General features: G+C 40.7%; 3 protein-coding genes across 5 annotated transcripts in view; 2 read left to right on the top strand and 1 right to left on the bottom strand.

Annotated features, from left to right (window-relative positions):
- The window catches only part of LOC309719662 (uncharacterized protein), a 206,192-nt gene that overhangs the window by 64,898 nt on the left and 119,132 nt on the right, over positions 1-22,162 (bottom strand). The window lies entirely within an intron of this gene.
- Positions 1,513-9,016, top strand: ap3m2 (adaptor related protein complex 3 subunit mu 2). Its single transcript, XM_082554188.1, has 9 exons — positions 1,513-1,643; positions 2,341-2,625; positions 2,721-2,892; positions 3,106-3,243; positions 3,661-3,746; positions 5,493-5,626; positions 5,943-6,150; positions 6,308-6,452; positions 7,083-9,016. Exons 2-9 carry the CDS (start codon positions 2,353-2,355, stop codon positions 7,181-7,183), a joined length of 1,257 nt encoding a protein of 418 aa, XP_082410314.1. The 5' UTR covers positions 1,513-1,643; positions 2,341-2,352; the 3' UTR covers positions 7,184-9,016.
- tet3 (tet methylcytosine dioxygenase 3) overlaps positions 9,662-22,162 on the top strand; it is a 49,671-nt gene continuing 37,170 nt past the window's right edge. Inside the window, exons 1-2 of one of the 3 annotated variants that reach the window (XM_082554182.1) lie at positions 9,662-9,894; positions 12,258-13,052. In XM_082554182.1, coding sequence (XP_082410308.1) covers positions 12,678-13,052 — 375 coding nt within the window. In that variant the 5' untranslated portion in view covers positions 9,662-9,894; positions 12,258-12,677. Of the gene's footprint in view, positions 9,895-9,917; positions 10,094-10,393; positions 10,761-12,257; positions 13,053-22,162 lie in introns of those variants that run through there. The other 2 variants (XM_082554184.1, XM_082554183.1) reach the window with 2 other exon arrangements.

Below are 22,162 nucleotides of genomic sequence, written 5' to 3'. Positions count from 1 at the left end.
ACTCTTCAGCTTTGCTTCCCCCTCAGTGCTGTGGACATGGTTGTCCCTTAGCACCTTGTCATACCACTTTCCCAGATAATTTACGAGATTGTCCTTGATACTTGGATGATTTTGCCGTGCATAAGCAGATGGCACTTGTCAGTAATGTTGAGTTTCATAATGATCATCCTCCCTTATTTCTTTGGGATGTATGTAATCTTAGGCAATGTTACCACCTTATCAAGTCTGGCTAGAACCAGTCTTGTCTGCACAATGTCTGGGAAGATGTTGTGATTGTGACGTCATCCATGAAGCCCCTTTTGACCTATTGTTGCACCCCTGTATCCATTGCTGGACCTCTGGGTACCTTTTCAGTTGCTGTAATGATAAAGTTCATGTTCAAGATGGGGGAGACTTTTAGGGTATAGTGCTGGGTCTTGGGGCTAAAACAGCTCAAGCATTTTTGTCACTTCATGTACTTCTTTCCATGTTGGTTTGTTGGTGTTGAGAATGGAAGGGGGGGGGTTCTGCCATGCCCGTTTCTGGGTGGTTGCCAAGGGGTAGGTTTTATCAGGCTCAGTATGTGTCCTTGAATTGAAGGGAAGTTGTAGGGATCTTTAATGAAATGGGCTTTACTCGTCTTCTTTTCCTTGTTCAATTTCTTTCTTCTTAGTCGGTTGAGGCATTCCTGAAGGCTGCTTCTGAGTTTATTTATGCCTTCCTTTTCCCCGGGGCTGCTTATTTTGTACCTCCTTTTAACACTCTTGATCCCTTTGCTTAAGTTGTTAATCTCCTTTCTTCTGTTTAGTTGTTTTAATGCCTTCGTGTAGAGCTGTACAAAAGCAGCTCAAAAACTTTACTGAAATTTGGAATATTGACTCAATATTGACTCATCTGAAACATGATAAAGAGTTAGGACAGTTATGTGTTACAGTTATACAGTTATATGTCTTTGCTGTGGCAAAGATGAGTGTTAGTTTTTTAAATCTGTGTATTCACTGCACTGTGTACACAACTTGTAATTGACATGTTATTAAGAATGAGCACGAGCCCAAAGTTGCTCTTGTGCATGGGTTCTTTGTTTGTCTAAATCACATTTGATAATCTTTACGGTGAACGTTAGTATAAGGCATCGCTAAGTCTCACTTTATTATGGATAAAGTATGCCTAACCCCCCCTAATGGATATCAGATTGTGGGCTATTATGTGCATTTTGTCTTTGCCTTTGCAATTTCACGGTGGGTTTTTTTTAATACACGTAAAAATGAATAATAAGAGGCAGACTATGTAAATATTCCTATATTTGTTTGAATCGAAAAAGAGCTCCACAAGATGAAATCTGATCCCGCAAACAAAATGTCAGACCAGGTACATCTTAAAACCAATCAGCGGGTGATTTTTACTGGTGTTTACCGTCGTTCTCCCGCTATAAACCAATCACAGCCAAGTCACGAGCCACCAGTTTCCGCACTGTTGGCCTATGCCTCTATTAAGAAGGTGGGATTTTACGCTTGGTCTTTCTTCTGATTGGTTCGCTCTGCTCTGCCATCCTTCCTCACTCAGGATCTGCTGCTCCACCTAACGGGAAGCAACGTCGGCTTAATCTTTCATTGAGAGGAAAAAAAGGTGAAAGGCGAGACGAAAACGTCAGAAAATTGTCTTCGGTGAGTCACTTGCAATTTTAGAAATGGTTCCAGCGGCAACTTACAATTTTATTCGTCAAACAAAAGCATCGTTATTTTAACGTATTTTAACCCCCTGGACCCAGTGACGGAGCTTTCTGTCATAAGACTGAAGCAGGAGGAGGGACGGAGGTAGCATCTCGTACAGAGAGATGGAGGCCTTCATCTACAATCTAATAGAAACAGCTAGCTAGCTAGCTAGTTACACGCCTGTTTTTCTTAAACTTGATAGTTTAGCAGTTGCAATTATTTTAGTTGTAAAGTTATATCCGGTTAAAACTTGATAGCTTTGCCGCATGTATAATTTATATTCTGGAGTCACATTTCTCAGCCATCGTAAGTTAGTTTCTTAATTTCTGAAACCCTGAACTTCAGTCTCAGCTCAGTAGACCTACTCTGTTACTTGAGCCGTTCTCATATATAAACTAAGCACAGTGTATAGACAGTATTATCCGGAGAGCAGAGCATGGTACTCCCAGTGTCATGTGAGAATAGGGTCTGTCTTCGGGTAAAATTCTCCATTGCGCCTGCTACCTCACTGTCACACTTGATGGTTTAATGCGACACTTAAACAACCTTCTTATTCTGTTCTTTATGTTAACAGAAGGCATGGTGTTTTGGTCTTAGCATTTTCTCATTTAAAAACCTCTGGTGGTCCCTTGTTTTTCCCTCCCAACAGCCTTTAGCCACAATGATCCACAGCTTGTTCCTAATTAACGCTTCAGGGGATATTTTCCTGGAGAAGCACTGGAAAAGTGTGGTCAGCCGCTCCGTGTGCGACTACTTCTTTGAGGCCCAGGAGCGAGCTACTGAGCCAGAGAATGTCCCACCAGTTATCCCCACGCCTCATCACTACCTTATCAGTGTGCTCAGGCATCACATCTACTTTGTGGCGGTCATCCAGAGTGAGGTCCCGCCGCTCTTTGTCATCGAGTTCCTGCACAGAGTCGTAGACACCTTTCAGGTTGTTCCTCCCCTCTCATGTCTGTTTCTGTCTACTTTTATCATTATTTGTAGTTAACTAAAAGTGCATATCCTGCTTGTGTGCTTTGTTCTCAGGACTATTTTGGAGTGTGTACAGAGGCGGCCATCAAGGACAATGTGGTAGTGGTCTATGAACTACTGGAGGAGATGCTGGATAACGGGTTTCCTCTGGCCACAGAGTCCAACATTCTTAAAGAGCTCATTAAGCCTCCTACCATCCTCCGCACCATGGTCAACACCATCACAGGTCTTTCAGTCTTTTATTTGTGCTGCTTTTACTTCCTGATTTCAGGCAACATTAATGCTTTGTTCATACACAGCTGAAACTTCTTTCAGTAACAATTACAGTTCATCTAAATAGCATTGAATGAATTCAATTGACAGTGTGAGCCATGGATATTACAGCAGCTGTTTGACTCTGTGTGCATGATCCTATACTGTTGTTAATTTCTGCTTCCAGGCAGCACCAATGTGGGTGAACAGCTCCCTACAGGCCAGCTGTCTGTAGTCCCCTGGCGGCGCACTGGGGTCAAGTACACAAACAATGAAGCTTATTTCGACGTGGTGGAGGAGATCGATGCGATCATCGATAAATCTGGTATTTCTTTTCAACTGTTTGTTGTGAAACATGTCACTGTTTGCTTGCATTATAATGCATGGGAGACATAGTAATTATTAATCCGCATTTAATCGGAAAGGCAGTAGCTCCATAGTGTAGTAGTTTGCACATTTGCTTAACAAGTGAAAGATCTCTGGTTCATTCCTTTTGGGGCTGCATCAGGATGGGTGTAAAATCTCTGCCAAATCACACACGCAGAGCTACCTGCTGTGGTGACCCCTTGTGAATCAGGAAGAACCTGAAAGGAGTTTCTAGTCAATCAGTCAAAAAATAAAGAAAATGGCCAATACAATACATAAAATGTCAGCTTTACAACACAATTATTTGTACTTGCCTTCTCTTCTAACATGTTTTTTTGCTTTCTATTGTTGTTTCTAATCAACTCCACCCCCATAGGCTCCACCATCACAGCAGAAATACAGGGAGTCATCGATGCCTGCGTTAAATTGACGGGCATGCCTGATCTCACCCTCTCATTCATGGTGAGTTTCTTTTTTTTCACAAACTCTATATTGTTATATTTTAAGCCTGTGAACTCTCCAGACAAATAACAGATGATTACAAATGGTCATAACTGTGTAGCAAGCAGGGGGTTCTCCAAGGTGCAGCTTGGAAACATTTAAATCAGTGTGCTGTACATTACAATTAATATTCACAGTAAAAGTCAAACATACAGTAACATTTACTTCGAAATATGTCACACCCACACTGTGCACATTTTGGACCAGAGTACTGAGAGGAGCTCAGCTGCCAGAGAATGTATTTATTTTCTCTTATACCGCAGCATGCAGGGAGCTGATTTTCCAGAGTATCTGCACTTTGCTTCAGTTTTGATGATAAAACTTCCTGATAAAAGCTTCCTGTAATATGCAAGTAGGGCAGCACAAGTAATCACATTTTAATCTTGATTACAATTTTGGCTTCCCACAATTGGGAGTAAAAACACAGCTGTCCAACACTGAAAATGTGTGCTCTGCCAAAAGAACACAAAGCCAAAGCAAATCAAGCTCTCCAAAAATCACTGCCTGACGATTTGCCTACATGAGCCCGTCATAGCTATTTCCTGCACCACGCCATGTGACGTTTCCTCGACTAGTCTGGACAAGTAAATGTATGTTACAGTGATGTTAACAAGAGCAAATTGCTTGTGCTAAAAGCTGACATCGTTACCATGCACTTATTTTTTTTCTCATTCTCTGATGGCATATTTATTTCTTTAGTTATACTCTATTTTGGGCAAAACCTTTTTTAGTACAAAGTCAAAAATTTAATCGTGCAGTTCTCCAATGCAAGACAGAAACACACTTCAGTAATCAAACTTCAGCTCAAGTGATCAGCTTCTCTCTCTCTCTCTCTCCCCCTGCATTGCCTCTTTCTTCCTGTCTCTTTGTTCTTTCTGACTCTTGCCTGGAGGTCCTTGTTGAAGTCTCTAGCAAGAGTTTGTGATCATGATGTGGTTTTTGTTATCCTTTAGAACAGGAAAAAAATGAAACTAAGGAGGTCAAGAAAAAACATGCCCCATAAGGGCAACTGAAACGCTCTCTGAGACTTTGACGTCTGCTGACTCGAGGTCTGCTTCTCAGAGAGGCAACCATCCAGATGTGGTAGTTCACTGTGCAGCAGATAAGACTGATTTCATAGGTAGATTATATGGTAGAAATATGTTGAAAGAAATAGGCTTTGCTATGTGGAGGACCATTCCATTATGGATTTAATAAAAACAACGACGTGCACATTTGATTATTTCATTGCAACAATCTGATCGATATTATGACTGGACCTCTATTGGACTTTAAAACAACAGTCAACCTGTCTGTTTATAGTGTAGCTCTGCTATAACAGCCAGTTTTGACTAGAGGAAAGATCAGTGTAAGTCAGACTAACTGAGGTTTTGTTTCAGATTACTCTCCTGCCTACTTTATTTACAAGGTTTAATTGTTGCATCCAACAGTTATGGTGTCCAACAGTTTGAAATATTCAGTGCAAATTCCTTTGAAGTGTGTCTAATCTGAACGTCCACAAAAATTTACAGTGAAACTTGCTGACGAAAATCCCACGTTTCATGCAGTAACATCACAACTGTGTAAAGTGTTACTGGAATAAGTGCTGTGTGTTCTTACAGGGTACACTGGGTAAATACCAAAAAGAAATGGAAAGATATTAAAAGTATTTTAATGTTTTTGAAACTTCACCACTAATCTTCCTGACCCACTGCATTTCTTTCGCAGAATCCACGGCTGCTGGATGATGTCAGTTTCCACCCATGTGTTCGGTTCAAGCGCTGGGAAGCCGAGCGGATCCTCTCCTTCATCCCACCCGATGGAAACTTCCGGTTGCTCTCCTACCACGTCAGCTCTCAGAAGTTAGTACTTTGCTGTGACACAGGCAACATACAACCGTTCATTTTCTAGTTCAGAATCCTGCTTTAGTTTGTGGAATCTGTCTTACTTTCCTGTTCACCAGAGAGGAGTGTTGCAGCCCCAGCCAGTGATAGATGGACAAAACTATTAACTATAGTCAGTGTCCTAAAATATGAATAATTAGTTTAACTGGCTAGTAGCAACATTTAATCACATAGTTGACTCATTACATGTATCTAATCAGGATATAAACAGAAATGCTAATCCATAAAGTAGGATTCCACTGTCTAATAGCTGATGTTGTTTTATCACCTTCAGTTTGGTAGCCATCCCAGTGTACGTGAAACACAACATCACCTTCCGGGAGGGAAGTTCCCAGGGGCGTTTTGATTTGACCCTGGGCCCCAAACAGACAATGGGCAAGGCCGTGGAGTCGGTCCTAGTCAGCAGCCAGCTTCCTCGGGGCGTCCTCAATGCCAACCTGAACCCCTCCCAGGGAACATACACCTTTGACCCAGTCACAAAGGTAACTGTGCAGCAATCTTTATATCACAAAAACACAGATGAAGGGAAGTGTAAATAATAGAATGAATAAATATATAAACCCGAATTATCTGAATATGTTTAAGAGACAAAATATTTAATTCTGTCATCTTGGTGCATTTTTTTTCTTTTTAAACCAGTTGTTGACATGGGATGTTGGCAAGATCAACCCACAGAAGCTTCCCAGTCTGAAGGGCACCATGAGCCTGCAGGCTGGAGCATCCAAACCTGATGAGAACCCCACCATCAATATTCAGTTCAAGATCCAACAGATGGCCATCTCAGGTACACACACACCATCTGAACCTCATGTTCATGTACATGTGACTGTTGCCTTTCAAGAATTCCTTCATTTCTTATTTGTGATCCTCTCTCTTCTTGCACTTAGTGACCAAGCTGAACATTGAATGAGATTGACAATTTCACTGTAATAGTGAAAATGAGCTCCACTTTGCCTTTTAAACCACAGAAAAGTTAATTCAACCCCCACACAGTTAGGCTCAGTCTGGTCAGCTGACAACCACCTGACAGTCCCATTGTAGGGGAACAGTGAGATGGTGACCACTAGATGGCGCTACACCCATAAATAAACCTTGCATGACACCAGGAAATAGATTTTATTTTCAGTGAAGTATAAAACAACCATCTTAGTTTTTCAAGTTTCACCAAGGGTTGACACATTTATGAAAATATGTTTTACAGTGTGACACAGAATGTAACGGTAATACTAAACTCAGAGCAAACAAAGCCTTTGGAGCTTTAGGAATCTCTTGTTGAAATCTCTGTAGAGGTTTTAGTTGAAACATCTCTAGAAGAGCCCTCCACCATCAAGCCAGATAGTTAACCCTGGTATTTGTTCTGTTCCAGTAACACATAAGTCTAATAAATTCTTGATGTTTTTCTCTCCTTCATCAGGACTGAAAGTGAATCGGCTGGACATGTATGGTGAGAAGTATAAACCTTTCAAAGGCATCAAGTACATGACCAAGGCTGGTAAGTTCCAGGTCCGGACTTAAAGACTGCTTCTCTGTGACAACCGGACTGAGCCACCATGAGACTAAGGGGTGATGTGATGGGAAAGAGGAGTTGGTACATTCCTTGTGCTTATGCATTTACCCATGAAGGCTTACCAATACAAACTGGAGGCTCCTTGTAGCAGTTCTGAGTGGACTATTACACATAGACATGAAACCTCTGTTGTAGAACTTTGCCTAAATCAGGCAAGTTTGAAGCAAGTGTCCGAAAAAATTTCCAACACTGTCCTTGCTGAACTCAGACAAACCACACTAACCCAATAAAGATTTGTCCATATAATACACCGTTTACAGGATTTTCACTGACGGTGTTAACAAACCAAATCCATGTATTTAGATAAGGCTGGATTACTGGATAAATGGACCCTAGAGTATATTAAAAGAGAGCTTCTACACAAAGAAATTAGAATTAATTATGAAGTAGTGACCTGTACATTATGCCAGGAATCTACGATTCTAGGTTCAGATGACACTGCAAGGTAAAAAGTATTGTTTGACAGTGCTGTAGCACATTTAAGCAGTTAAATTCAAATGAAATGGCATGGACCTACAATAACTGTTTGAGCTCCAAAGAGTTGTTACTGCCAGTGAAAATCCACACTATACTTCTTATCCTGCTGTCCAGGTTTTCTTTTTTTTCCCAGCACCCTGGGCCTTCTTTTTTCTGTTTATTCTGTTCTTTGTTTCTTCTTTGCTGCAGTTTGATGATATTGTCTGCAACACTGGAGTCAGCATGCTGATGTATTAGACGTGTCTCTGAAACGGTCCTCAATCTTTGAAGTTTTTTGTTTGTTTGTTTGTTTGTTTGTTTGTTTGCAAATAAGAATGATACAGTGACTTTTTTTTTTTTTTTTTTTTTAGCTATTTATTACCAGAAAGCCACGCATCTTCACCTCTTTTTATTCAGCTGTAATTGTGATTAATTACAGAATGTTGTCATTAAATTTCTTGGAAAATAAGGTTGATCCTGACAGTTTGGTGCTTAACCCTATGGTCCAAATGCTCCTTAAAGGTTATCTCAGCCTTTATAGTATGATGTGCATTTTTGTTTTAAGTTTGTCTTTGCATACATTGTATAAACATAAGATTATGATTGTCGCCATGGAAACTGGTGAGCTGGATGAATCAATAAGAGTGTAATAAAGTGATGCATCTGTCCCTCAGGGTCTCGGCTGGAATCAGCCCACCATCACATTGTGGTCTCATAAAGCTGGCTTGGAGAGTCATGGTTGCTACAGATACAGTTTGGTGTTATCAGCTAAGAGTAGAACGAAAACAAAAGTGTGTTAAGATATAACAGCGCGGTACCTCAGAAGAAATGCTTTGTGATTACAGCAAAATGTTTGTGTTTCTTACACAGCCTCCAATGGAGTGTAAAAACAGTGAAAAAAAAATAAAGAATTTGATGTGTTATAACCGAGCAATAACACTGATTACTCAATGTGTATAATGTGGTGTTTTCCACATATGATATTGTGTTACAAGAGTCAAACTGTCCTTTGAAGTTATGATTACATCCATCAATGAAGCAATTGGTTTAAGGTTGTCTCTTTGCTTGTACGTGTGCGATTACTGGAGCTATTATGAGCAACCCTATATGAAATTGTTCACAGAGGAGGGGCTTAGCCCAGGATGATTGGCAGCCAAAAACAGATGCCAGTTTCTGTATTCAGTGGCTTCACTTGTATAGAACAAGAAAATAACATTTGGCATCATATCTTCAAAGTAAATTAAGAGAAATTAGAAGACACTGGCTTAATGTCACAAGCTAATACAGATTCACACATCCTTCTGGATCCCTACAAACAATGGATTTTATTTAATCCATTGTTTGTAGAGAATATCAAGTTTTTTGGTGAAGGATTGCAGTCTTGGAGTGCAGTTTTTTTATGACAAAGTGAAATTAAAAAAATAAATGAAAGATTCTCTTGACTGCATATACAGAAAATGCGTCCAGTTTTGAAGTTAACCAACATTAAATGTTGCACAATACACCCAGCGTAACTATCAGACGTGCTCAGCTGTAGGTGAGTTGTGGATGTAGGTTTCTAAAATATGTAAATATTTAAAAACACATTTCCATTTAAGCAAAGATAGGAGTGCCAATTTGTTAGATAAGATGGCAATGTTTTGTTGATCAGAAATTACTGATAAGTAATAATAAGTCCTGTTTTTTTTCTAAATGGGATTAAAGTGTTGTTGGGTTTTTTCATGATGTCAAAACATCTGGTTTGAAACACACTAACTGCTTCTCAAGATCTTATATAAAACATCATTTTTAAAGGTAAGACTCATTGGATTATCTTATGGTAACTTCCACTTCCAGATGTGTGACATCAGCCCTGTGTCTTTGCTCCATCTGGCTGGACTCCAGTCCATAATTTACTTTAACCCCTCCAAAAGACAATCTACTACCTTTTCCTCCCTCCCTCCCCCCCCCCCCCCCCCTATCGACCAGACTGAGCCGTTTAAAGTCAGTTATGTCATTTGGGTCCAACTTTGTCCTCACTCTTCTCCTTCGTGCATCGCTTTTTTTAGCACATTTCTAAACTTCTTTCTAAACCTTTTTTTTCCTTTTCTTTTTTTATCATTTCGAATATTCACATTTTTATTTTTTTCGTTCGCTTAACTTTATGTCCATTTTCAAACACTTTAAAGGCTGTCGCGACAGAGGAATATCGCGGCATTTAGTGGTAAGTTATCGCTCGCCATTATAATAATGTGGATGTTTTTTTCCCTCACAGCAGCGATTTTGTTTGTTTGTTTTAACAACCGAGAAACGAAAAATTCTGAGCAGCACACGTTATATGTTATATACCAATATAACGCTTTCCAAAAAAAAAAAAAAAATTAAAAATAAATGTGCAGCTTCGCATTAATTCCCCACAGCAGGTAAGTTTTAAACATGAATATAAATCAAAAATGTGTATTGAAGCTCGGCTAACGTGCCGTTTTTGGCACCCGGGGCAATTAACCGCGTGCCCTCGCTTACAGCCCAATCTGCTCTTTGTGTATTGAAGGCCAGATAATGGGCATTATCGTAATGTAAATCTAAGGATGGCTGTTAAGTGTTTATCTGATTGCTTTGATCGGTGTTGGGCGGCCGGGCGCCCTGCAGTGGTCCCTGTCGGTAAGCACGTGGACAGTAACAGTAATAACAGCAGTCTGGGTGGGGAGGGGTGCTCATGCAGACTTGACACTGGCCGCAGCACATTAAAGAGACGACACGACTGCTGATTAACCACGTGCTTCTTGAGTAGTTGCCGGAGCGCGTGCTGCGGCTGTGCAGCGCAGTGTTTGTAGTTTAATATCCTAGCTATGAGTCAGAGTTTATTTACACTGTTGCATGTTTACACAGATAATGGCACTTCAATAAAACTCTTCTGCAACATTGTCACCGCTTATCAACTTCCAGCTGTTGCTTATCAGCTAACTGACAGCTACGTGAGCGACTGCTATTGTGTCCTTAAAAAGTAGTGCCACTGTAATGACATTAGCTGTCATTCCAGCTTACTTTAATGTTAACTCTACGCTGCCTTGCTGCAGAGGACATCTATAGGTTTGTCTTTACACCAAATGTTATATGAGTAATTGCTAAAATTTTTACTGGAATAAATCTGTTTGGTAGCTTAAGGGTGCTATCTAGTTAAGGTTAGCTAGGAAACAAAGCTGCCAACTAGCAAAACTTCAAATATAAGGGTACTATAAATGCCTCATAGACCTAGATTTACAGGTTGTAAGTAGTTTGTTTGTCTTCCATAAACTCCACATTTTGCAAATTGATGTTAGTTTTTGGCCATACTTGGATGAGGGGCAGTATTTAGTCATCAGCTAATGCTAGCTAGTTCGGTTAGCAAGCTCTGCTCATTAACTGTACTGGTGCAATGGACAGACTCACATGTTTACTTATAGGTGCTTAGTAACAGACTAATAAAATAACAGAATTTCACTTACCACAAGGGAAACACCACCTTTGTGAACCGTTTGTAGGACTGCTACACAGCCAGTAATATTATTTCTCAAATAAGTGGATTAAAATGTTCCAAAAGGCACAAACAGCACAGGATCCTGGAATGCCACAGTTCAGTGAACCTCCAATTAGAGGAGGTCATGCCCCTAATCCAAGTATCCAGATGGACGATTGTCCAGTTATAAAATAACAGCGTTACTATAGATTATTTATTAAAGGGGGAACTGTCCATAAGAGGCAAACAAATGTTTGTTGTATCAGGTTGTATAAAAGCTCCTTTTTAAAGCTCCGAAGGTTGCTTTTTAGCATGGAGTCTATGGGGAATGACTTGCTTTTGAGGCAGTTCATCTAATGGTCTCAAGTGGCCATTAGATGAACTGCAGTTTTTTAGCATCTCCACTTCTCAGTCTCAGAGGTTGTCACTTTATATCTCCCCAGAAAATCATTGTGACCTCTTTTTAAATTTCCCCACCCTTGAAGGCACTTGTATATATTAGAGATCATCTAAAAGTTACAATAAACAGCATGTTCATTGGAGGTAAAGTGGTTTAGGTTGCCTTTGATATGTGCTAAAAGCACCTTGTGAGCAGGCTGTGAAACCAGGCAGTAGCAAAGAAACCGTGGGTTTTCTCAGCACAATTCACTTTACTGATGGTTGACTGGAGCATGCGACTACAAGACAAAGAAGACTGTCCCTGGCTTCAACTTATCACCCCCCTCCTTTCATTCAGGGAGACATAAGCCCCCCTGTCCATGTGGGGCCTGCCATTATAACACAGTATCTTCTCAAACTGCTCACGTAGGCTTGTATGGCTATGAGCCAACTGGATGCACAGCACCGACAGCTGTGTTCAGAAACCAGACGATATCCAGACAGCAGTCAGGCTGAACTCTAATGTTGGGCATTTAATGTGAAGCCGCCAGTTGTATATAAATAAATGTGTAAGAGTAGGCAATAACACATTGAGACTTTTGGGCCCCACGCTTTAAACCTCGCAATGACAAATAACTTCTTTTTGTGTTTTGATGTTGATTTTAAATGTTTTGTCCTCTCCCTCTTTGCCTTTGTTGTCTCTGCACACTTAGACAGAGCCTGGCTTCCGTACACAAAGCCATGAGCGGGCTGCCGGCCATACCACAGGGAAGCTGGGATAGATGGACTCCAGACTGGAAGTTACCACACAGATTCTCCAGGGCCATTCCTGTGACCAGCAGCACAAGCATTACATTGATAATGCCATCTTACCTGTAGACAAAATGAGCATCAATCTAACTTGTGTAGCAGCAGCTGGTTTAACATCCAAGTTAAGTTATCTTCAAAGACTAATCCAAGACAAGTTATCCATCTCCCAATCTGTTTTTAAGAGCAGCCAGATGATTATGCCATATTGAGATTTTAGCAGATGTTGCTTTTAAACTCTACTTTTTAAACTTAACTGCATGTATGTCGACTGTTTTCAGTCTTTTTAAATAATAGAACTGAACAAATAAAGCAGGACATTCATTATGCCCAGGCCGAAGGGAGGAACGAGTCTGGCACCTGAGAATGTTTACGAGTTCCCCGCGGACATGGGGGAGGCTCAGTCTCTTCAGTTGCAAAGGAAATGCATAGAAACAACATCCCCATTGAGCAAATATATCGAAGCTGAGCACCAGGAAGCAGGGCTCTTCTCTCTGTCTCCATTGGACGCCTCGCTGGAAGCCACGCTTGACCTCCAGAAGAAAAGAAGAAAGAAATGTGGAGCCTGCACTCCTTGTCTCCGCAAAGAGAATTGCGGTACCTGCGCAAACTGTTTGAACCGTAAGACGGGCAAACAGATTTGCAAGCTGCGCAAATGTGAACAGCTGAAGAAGAGGCGGGACGAGTGGGAAGTGGTTGAGGTACTGAAACGCTTGCAATCTCATACAAACCGTTAGCACTTCCAACCCATCAAATTCTGATGCTTGGTCAGGACCTATAGGATTAGCTTAGTGTGCAAGGACTGTCTGAAAAGGTAGCTGAAAGCCAGTGTCATTACTGTTGTAGGTAACTAAAGAAATGGAAGGATGGTAAATGTGTTGATGGGAAGGAATGTTTAAACCCAAACCAAGAGTTTTTTTCTTAACCTAACTTAACCTAACTGACAGAAAGAGCCAAGTCAGGGCAGAATTTGACTTCCTGCCTTCTGGTTGGAAGTCATTTGATGATGCAATTAGATGAATGACCGTTGTTATTCACCATCATCTTTCAAAACTGCATTCTGAAGCCTTACCCAGCATGTAAATAAAAGATTTTACAGGAGTAAATAGTAAGGAAAAAGGATTCCTAATCAAGCATCAGTATATGACAAGTTGGGAGTGAAAACATCTTGTCTCTTAACTTGAGTTATCGTAATACTGCTTATACTGTAGATTTAGAATACCAGAAGTATCAACGTGCTTTGTGTAAAATGTTTTTTTCTTCTTCCTAAAGGCAGGCTGAAAAAACCTGACCACAACAGTAAAATTATGGGCAAATTATCATACAAATATTATCATATCGATTAACATCCATCCATTTCAGTGCATTTCATGGGAACGTTCGTTCATAGGACATCAAGTAAAGCACAAAAACTGTTTTTCTTTTGTTTGCCTGAGAGTGTTTGCTGATTGTCTGCCTAAAATACACCAACATCATTAGATTGCAAACTTGTTCTGCTTTTTAGCCAGAGAAGCACGAAAGAGCGAGCATTTATTACAGATCATTACATGATCACAAATGTCTTCTTAGTGATGTTCGTTCAGATGGATAGAAGGAACTTTTGCTGGACTATAAAGGGACGGACAGTTGCATGCGTCATATATGGAGAGTTCATGTTAAATTAGTTACTTTAGAGGAAAAATTCCTCACAATGTGAGTCACAATGTGCAAATCAACCTCAAATGGCCCAGATATCTCGATGTACTACATTTTATAAAGTGATGCAATGCTCTGTATTGTAACAAACAAAACAAACTGCTTGGTAGAAAAAATTCCAAAGCATTTATTTGCAAAAATTTGGACAAATTATATATATATTGTTAATTTTAGAAGTAAAAAGAACAACTCCTGGACAACAGCCCCACTGGAAACTATTCTATTGGAACTAAATTGTTCACTCTGTTTTGAGTAGTCAGAAAAGTAGATAGATCTTTATCTACTTTAAATGTAGTTCCACAGTGGGAGTGTATATATGTTGTGTGTGATACTGATGGGTAATGTTGAAACCATCAAGGTTTTGCAAGTGTTGCAGTTTACATGAATATTCTCAGTAAGATAAGGCAGTGAAAAAGTCAACAAGACAGTTGAGCAGACCGAGTGGACTAACTGTGACGGTTACCCAAGATTCCGGCAGTTGCCTGTGCTTTGTCCTTTGACCTCTTGAGGTTTTCAAATGAGGGTGGGGGTTAACCTTGGGCCGTTTTTTCTATTTGTGTGTGCGTGGGGGTGCATGTGTGTGTAAAGAAAGAGAGAGACAGAGTGCAGGGTTTTAAAAGTGCTCACTTGTGTGTGTTAATGGAAGTGCGCGCGTGGGACTATGTGTGTTTTTACATGCACCAGCATCTTAACCCAGGGGGATGGGCCGTAAAGTCAAGTAAGAGGAGGACGGGAAGATGCAGTAAATGGTCAGCAGTATTGGAGGGGGAGAAGCAGGCTGCAAAAGCATGACCAAGGAAGGAAAACACACTGCGTCAAAACAAGCACCTTGAATTTTTGGAATTTTTCCCAACAAATATGCCTAGAAAGACAATTGGATTTGTTTTCATATGCTTTAAGATCATTATGAGAGAGAAGAATTTGCACACTAAAATAATAGAATTAAAAATTATCATATATTGCACAAGCAACAGTTTTGGAATGATAGCACCCCACTGATAATAACCAGGTTCCTATAGACTGTAATCTGCTTGACATGCTTCCATTTGCGCATACAAAACTCTCTGTGATGGGATTTTTGCTGTTGTTTTGGCTCATACTATTCTATCAGTCTCTTATATGTGTCAATATAAAAGTAATGTAAATAACACACCGCAGACAGTTTGTCTAGGAGTTTAAACTGACAATCAAAATCTAGAGGAAAAGGTATGATGTTTGCTTAGCCACAAACACAAAATAATGGTTACTATCAGCACTCTTCTGGCCTGTCCTGTCTTGTCTGTTAAATGGCTTCTGAAGTAGCAGCAACAACCCATGAACAAAAACCATGCAACACAGCAGCTGAGCATGAAAACAGACAAATGACTCAGTGTTTTATGATGCCACTGTTTGGAGAAAAAAGTGCATGCCTTTGAGACAAAGATATGACGGGAAACTTTTTAAACTTTATATCTGAGCATAGCATCATGGTCAGATACGATCTTACTACAGGCAGACAACAAAGTCATGATCATCCCACAATTCCAGCAGAACAGCTGAGCTAAAGCTTAGCTGAGATCCTTATGCATTCTACTAGAAAATATTACATAGGGTGCACAATTTAATTTAGCTGACCTCCTGTTACTGTGCACTGTGGAAAAGTCATACTACAAAAGTGTCTCATACCATCCACATCCTTGCTAACAATGAACTTTACCATGTATGTTAAACTGACAGAGAATTAACTTTGGTTGAGAAGTTTATCTATTTGTCTTTTAGGGCAATAGAAGTCTATATGTGCCATTTCTCTAAATTCTCTCACACTTATTGTTCACTAATTTACTCTGCCTGTATTTTCTGAGCCACACTAGTGACTGAAAACATGCATATATTGATCTGTGCTTTGGTCAGTCCATTTTGGTCCAGACTGATGGATTTCAGCAGCCAGTGGATGGATTGTTAAGTTTTTAGTGCGCACTTATTAGGTCATATAAGTACTGTTTCAATGTTGAATTAAACATCACTATTTGAAACCTGTTAATACAAGTTCAAGTAGTGAGATCAGTCTGTGTAAACGTAATCCCTGGCAGCTAAAAGCTCAGACTTCAGACAGTTTTTCTGCTTACTGGAGCACCACCTCCATGCTGCTCCACTACAGTTGCACATACAGTTGTGGTCATGATTTTGCATACATACACTTTGCATGCACTCATCATGGTAACTAATGTCTTGGTATTTTTTTTTAATGATTTCTTTCAACTGTTCTTTCTCCAGGGTGGAATCATTATACAGCACACATCTTTACTGACCTTAAATAATAAAAATTGGGCACACAAGTTTGGATTTATTTGGGATTTTTTCTAATCCACACAGGACATACAAGCTTACCCATATGGAAAAGAAATAGTAAAAACATATATGATTTACTCATGAAAGTGGCCACTTTCTCATTACTTTCATATATTTTTTTAGTAAGTATAGAAAACATACAAGTTTCATTATAAAATTTTTCAAGGGATCTTATATCTGTTTTCACTCTTGTATGCTTTTCATACAAGTTTCATACAAGACAGATAAAAACTTTATAAGATTTATATATATCTTTTCCATATGGGTAAATATATAAATTTAATGTTTCTGGCATAATTCTGGCTGTATATTTGACCTCTTTTCCTTGAAGAACTGCTAGGGTTCCTTTAAATTGTTTGGTTTCCTTGCACAGACTTAACTTTTTAGAACAAAACACAGATTTTTCAGTTGTGTTGAGGTTGGGGCTTTAGGAAGGGGTTCCACAAGCTTAATTTTAGCATGTTTTAATGTGTGTTTGGGATGATTGTCCCATGACGTTCAAGTATGTTCAACTTTCAACCATCCAGCTGTGCATTTGAGGCAAAGTATTTGGAGATAGTCCTCCTTCTTTATTATTCCAACCACTTTGTGCAGTACCACTGGCAGCAAAATAGCGGCTGAGCATGATGCTACCACCACCATACCTGATGTTGGTACGGTGTTCTTAGTTTTGAAAGCTTTACTTTTACTCCTCTAAACATTAGTGTTGTCATTATGATCTTTGCCTCATCTGACCCTAAAACCTTTCTCCAGAAGGCGTTTGGCGTTTGGCAAATTTGCAGGTGTCCACATGGGCAATGTGGACACCTGCAAATTTTAGTTAAGCCTTGAAGATGTAGATTTTGGAGCATTGCCTTCTTTCTTGGTCAGCTTCCTCTCAGTCCATGATGAATGTAAAACTCGCTTCACTATGAACAGTCTTGAGTTAATGGCAGGCTTGTGCCTTGATTAATGTTTCCTGGGTTGTTGATAAACATCCTTACTAGTTTCCTGTCAGAGTGACAGTTTGGGTCTTCTTTCAGACCTTGGCAAAGTGACAGGTTCACTGATCCATGTCTTTAGCCAGTAGTGTAGTTCAAAAAATACTTTTGTGCACCCACAAAATTCAAGATAGAGTAAATAAATAAAATCAATAAATTCTTGTCTTTCTTTAAATCATTAAAAATGTATGCTGGACATTTTCCACCCTGGAAAATGAACAGTTTAGAAATCATTAAAAGCCACAAAAATCTTGATGTTGTGGTGTAATCATTTGCATATTTCTTTCCTAGTCACTGCATTGTAAAACTGTGACTTTCCCTCTAAAGATCAGCGTGTCGGCATTAGCATTGCAACTCAAAGCTCAGCCTAACAGAGCTGCTAGAAGGACTAGACTCGTTAAAAAATGCATGTGTGTAAAACTGGAACCAGATCTTATTGATCGTGGGGGTATGCATTATTGAAAGTGTCAAATGTCAGCGAGTAAACAAAGTGTATATGTAGCATGAATTAGGAGGTACTACCAGTTTATGTTTACATTTTTCAGTACTTTTAGCTACTCCTTTATTTCTGCATGTTGGCACAGATTTTCTACCAGATGCCATTCCTGGCATAATCCTCCCATAATCCAGGATTGGGACCAGTACAAGGGTTACACTAGGTGGTGACCAGAGATGGGCAGTAACGCGTTCTGTAATCTGATTACTTTTTTCAAGTAACGAGTAAAGTAAGGGATTACTATTGCAAAAACGGTAATTAGATTACCGTTACTTTCCCGTAGTAACGCTGCGTTACTGCGTTACTAAAACCGTGATTTTTTTGCGAGAATGTCTCACGACTAGGGATGGGTACCGGTGTCCGGTGCCATGATGGCACCGGTTCTGACATAAACGGTAGTAACCAGACCGAAAAGCAGCGCACATTTCAGTGCTTTATTTCGGTGCTTTTTTTTCCTGAGCTGTGATACACTTCTAACCAATCATTTTACGTTTCCGAGGATAGTAGGCGGGCCCAGGTACGTACGTTCTTTTAGAGCAGAGCTACAGATTAAAAATGCCCAAGGCAAAGCGGTCAAAAGTCTGGCTGTACTTCACAGCAAAATATACAAACTCAGCAGCAACAAGTGCTTTAAGCTGATACTGTGATACTGTCAAAGGAGGTAACACCTCAAATCCGATGAAACACCTGGCGATGCATAGCGTTTTTTTAAAAGCCGAGAAATGCGCCGTATTTGATAGCTTGCTGCGAGACCTCACACCGAGCGCATCTATTGCGGGTGTGGTGCCAGTTATCGGACCTGGAGCAACATCCCCCAAAAACCCGAAGAATAGAGTCCTGGCCCCTAGCCCTGCCAGCGTAGCAGAAATGATGACGGATGATGGTGGCAGCAGCAGCCGTTCTTCTCTGCGTGAGTAGCTTAATGTTGTTCGTGTGTAATTTACGTTGAGAAGGCTAACCACGTTATTACATTAATGCATATAAGGTGAACTAGCAAACATCATCATAGCTACATGCGGCTGTCTTCTTGTTTGATGGCAGATACTCCCTTCACCCTGGCCAAAAAGGCTAAAATGACCAAAGAAAAAGAGGGAAACAGCTGAACATGAGAGGTTTTTGGACCAATTTTGTGTTCTCCATTCTTTAAGCACTGGTTTGAGCACCGGCACCGTTTCAAAAGTACAGATTTGGCACCGGTATCGGATAAAACCTAAACGATACCCATCCCTACTCACGACAGTGACGTAAGCGAGTGCGCCGTTAGTGACAACAGCTGTGTGCAGATCAACAATGGATCACATATCGATTGTGGGAGAGAGTATGAGCGTGCAGCGTTTAAAGCGTGGAAGTACTGACCTTACTTTGAGTTTGATTCCATAAAAAGTGACAAAAACATTAGCGTCCATCGTGCGTGGGAAGAAAACTTCTTTTTACAGCGAAAAAAACCCCCCTAAACTTCCAAGCAAGCACCGAGTGCGCAACGACGTAATGGGAAACTCACAGAGAAACTCGCGGATTCTTCAACTGACCGCGGCACACCTGCACCAGGGTAAACCTCCGCCTACTGCAGTCCTGCTTTACAGGTGAAAATAGAGCAACAGGACCGCTGAGTCTTTGATGTGATTTATTTTCTGCTGTGTTTTACTTGCATCTATTTGAAAGAGTGAGTGTAAACACAAAAAATATTTTATTTTATTTTATGTGCTGGAATGTGTAGAAAATAGGTTTAAATGTTAAACTAATTTATTCAAGTCAGAGAATGTTGCATATAATTACATTTTTGCTTGATGCATAAAGTTAAAAGATTCAAACTGATAAAACAAGTTAAAAAAAAGAGACTTTTCCATTTGATTACATTTTGTATGATGGATTATGTAGAAAAAGTAGAATTGGGCTGAAAGATCTATCGCTTTATCACCTCTTCAGGTTGTAAATCGTGTTTTTAAAAAGTAACTAAGTAACTAAGTAATTAATTACTTTTGAAAATAAGTAATCAGTAAAGTAATGGGATTACTTTTTGGGGGAAGTAATCAGTAATTAGTTACTGATTACTTTTTTCAAGTAACTTGACCAACACTGGTGGTGACCCCTTGACACTAAAGATACACTAGCTTGTGACCCTGTGTGTAAGGATAATGTGTTGACTGCTACATAGAAGAGCCACAGTTATATGGTTTATATTTCTTCATTTTTCGCCAAGACAGCAACACGGCAAGGGCCAAGATTCCATGTAGCCTTCAAAGCTATAAGGATATGCAGTGTTTTCCACAGATTCATTCAAAAATGATCTCTTCTGGAGGCTCAGAAGATGTGCAAAAGATGTGGCCATCCATTCATCATTCATTCGTCAGTATCCCTCCCCCGCAGTCCCTCTATCTCTGCCCTCTATCCTCTGTATGGATGCAGCAGCTGAGTTCCTGACTGGCTGCAAACCGCATCCTTCATTCTCTCCCGCGAAACTGCAGCTCACTGTTGCATGTGGATAATGTGCTTTAAAGGCTTTCTTTCCCTTTTAAACCCCTCGAGACAGGTGACTGTTATTGTTCATGTGAATGAAGTAGAGGATTAGGGTTCATAGAAGGATGTGGAGCATACAGAGCTGGGGTGGCTAGCCCAATCAATGCTATTAATTAGACTTTGTCTAATTGCAGGCCAGCTCTGCCCTCCACCTGCAACCTCGTGAAATTTAGACAACACACAACCAGAGGAGCTTTAATGAGCCTCTCTGTGGTCTGTCTGTGAAATAAGTGTGTTTGTGTGAGTTGGTCCAAGTCTGGGAAGACTCTAATTGCAGGTGGCAGCGAGAGGCAGGACCTGTGTGAATGAAGCAAAGTTAAATGAAGGCATGTATAGTTTGGGATTATGGCACTGTCTGGGGCTGTGATTATGCTCTGTCAGCGACTACCAGGTGTCTGCTGGAGGATGGTAAAAAAGACTAAAGGGGGGAGGAAGGTTTGGTGTTTGGAGAGATGTGGTGGATTATCTTCTTCCTCTTCATTGTTTAAGGAAACATCCATCCAATTCAGTCAAAGCTTGGCACCATATAGCAGAGGATGAACTTCTTTACAGCTCTGCTAATATTTCTACTTTTACTATAATCAATGCTTTTGCTTTGTTCTCTATAGGCGTTTTCTTTATTCCAACCCACAGAAACAGATTCCATCATCTACTATCTGTCTCACCACGCTTACTCGTATTCCTGCCTTTACTAATACACCTTGTGCTACCTACTGCTGGCTAAAGTGCGTCTCCTATGCTGGCCTACCTGTAACGAAGCAAATTAAAGCCAAGCAGCCACTCGCGCTGTCCAGCTTGCGACCAACACCACTCTGCTCTGACATAAACACACACATTCATCCACACACGTGGCCCCCCATCTGACGTAAGCAGAGGGGATTTCCCGTGCCATACGAGTGCGCAAACACTACAAAATGCTGTGTCACCGTGTGGCTGCCTCGCCTCGCCTCGCCTCGCCTCGCCGCGCCGCGCCGCCCTTCAGCTCCCTCTCTGCCTTTTTCTCTCGACTCTCCCTCCATCTCTGCCCACCTCTTGCTGTCTGTCCATTTTCACCAGGCTGCCTGAACATTCGCTCGCTTTGTCGCGTCTTTGCAGAGTTTTCTAATCCATCAGCTGCCTTTTTTCTTTCCCCCTCACTTTCTCATATCATTGCCTATTTGCAGAAATACATCGCTGCCCTCTTCTTCTTTTTAATCGTTGCTTAACTTCCCGTTTCATATAAAGTTGATTGGTGAAAGTGCATTCTGGTTGCGGTATCCGATCGCTGATTTAGACCGAACAGTTCCCACACACGCACTCTCCGATCCTGTTGGTTTTCGGAGATGATGTTCAGGACTCGTGCTGATGTCGAGTTTAAAAAGATCCAATCCAGAGATGATCTTTCATACTCAGAATATAAACATTATGAGCGCAGGCCTTCGAAATATGCTCGGCGTGTCTTTTACACAGAGACCGTAAAAAGGAAACGCAAGTTCCTGGCAGCCCTTTAAGCTCATGTTTGCATGCGAACACAGTTGCAGGTGATGATTTGCGATGCTGTTACAGGAGCGCACAACAGCATCGCTTTTAACAACAGCACTTCTCTTGCTTTGAGTCAGCACACTGGGCTTTGCTGTGTAATTTTGCCCATCAGAGCGGGGGTGTCTGCTGTCTCCGAGAGTGTTTGTGTGTGTGAGAGTGTGTGTGGGTGCATGCATGCGTGCACTGTGCAGTCCAGTCCACTTATTGCAGGCAGCCCTGACACAGATGGTGCTCGGCAATACCACATACCAGAGGCATTGTTTAGGGAAGGCCA

This window comes from Aulonocara stuartgranti (assembly GCF_965226115.1).
Source record: "Aulonocara stuartgranti genome assembly, chromosome: 12".
Classification (NCBI taxonomy): domain Eukaryota; kingdom Metazoa; phylum Chordata; class Actinopteri; order Cichliformes; family Cichlidae; genus Aulonocara; species Aulonocara stuartgranti.
The sequence above is the reverse complement of the archived record's forward strand: the minus strand, read 5'-3'. Positions and strand labels throughout refer to the sequence as shown.

Excerpts from the sequence above, each read along its gene's own strand:
- ap3m2 (XM_082554188.1), top strand. The coding sequence starts at position 2,353 with ATGATCCACAGCTTGTTCCTAATTAACGCTTCAGGGGATATTTTCCTG. Across the intron at positions 2,893-3,105 it reads CATGGTCAACACCATCACAG|GCAGCACCAATGTGGGTGAA; the intron begins GTCTTTCAGTCT and ends TTCTGCTTCCAG. Across the intron at positions 6,151-6,307 it reads CCTTTGACCCAGTCACAAAG|TTGTTGACATGGGATGTTGG; the intron begins GTAACTGTGCAG and ends TTTTTAAACCAG.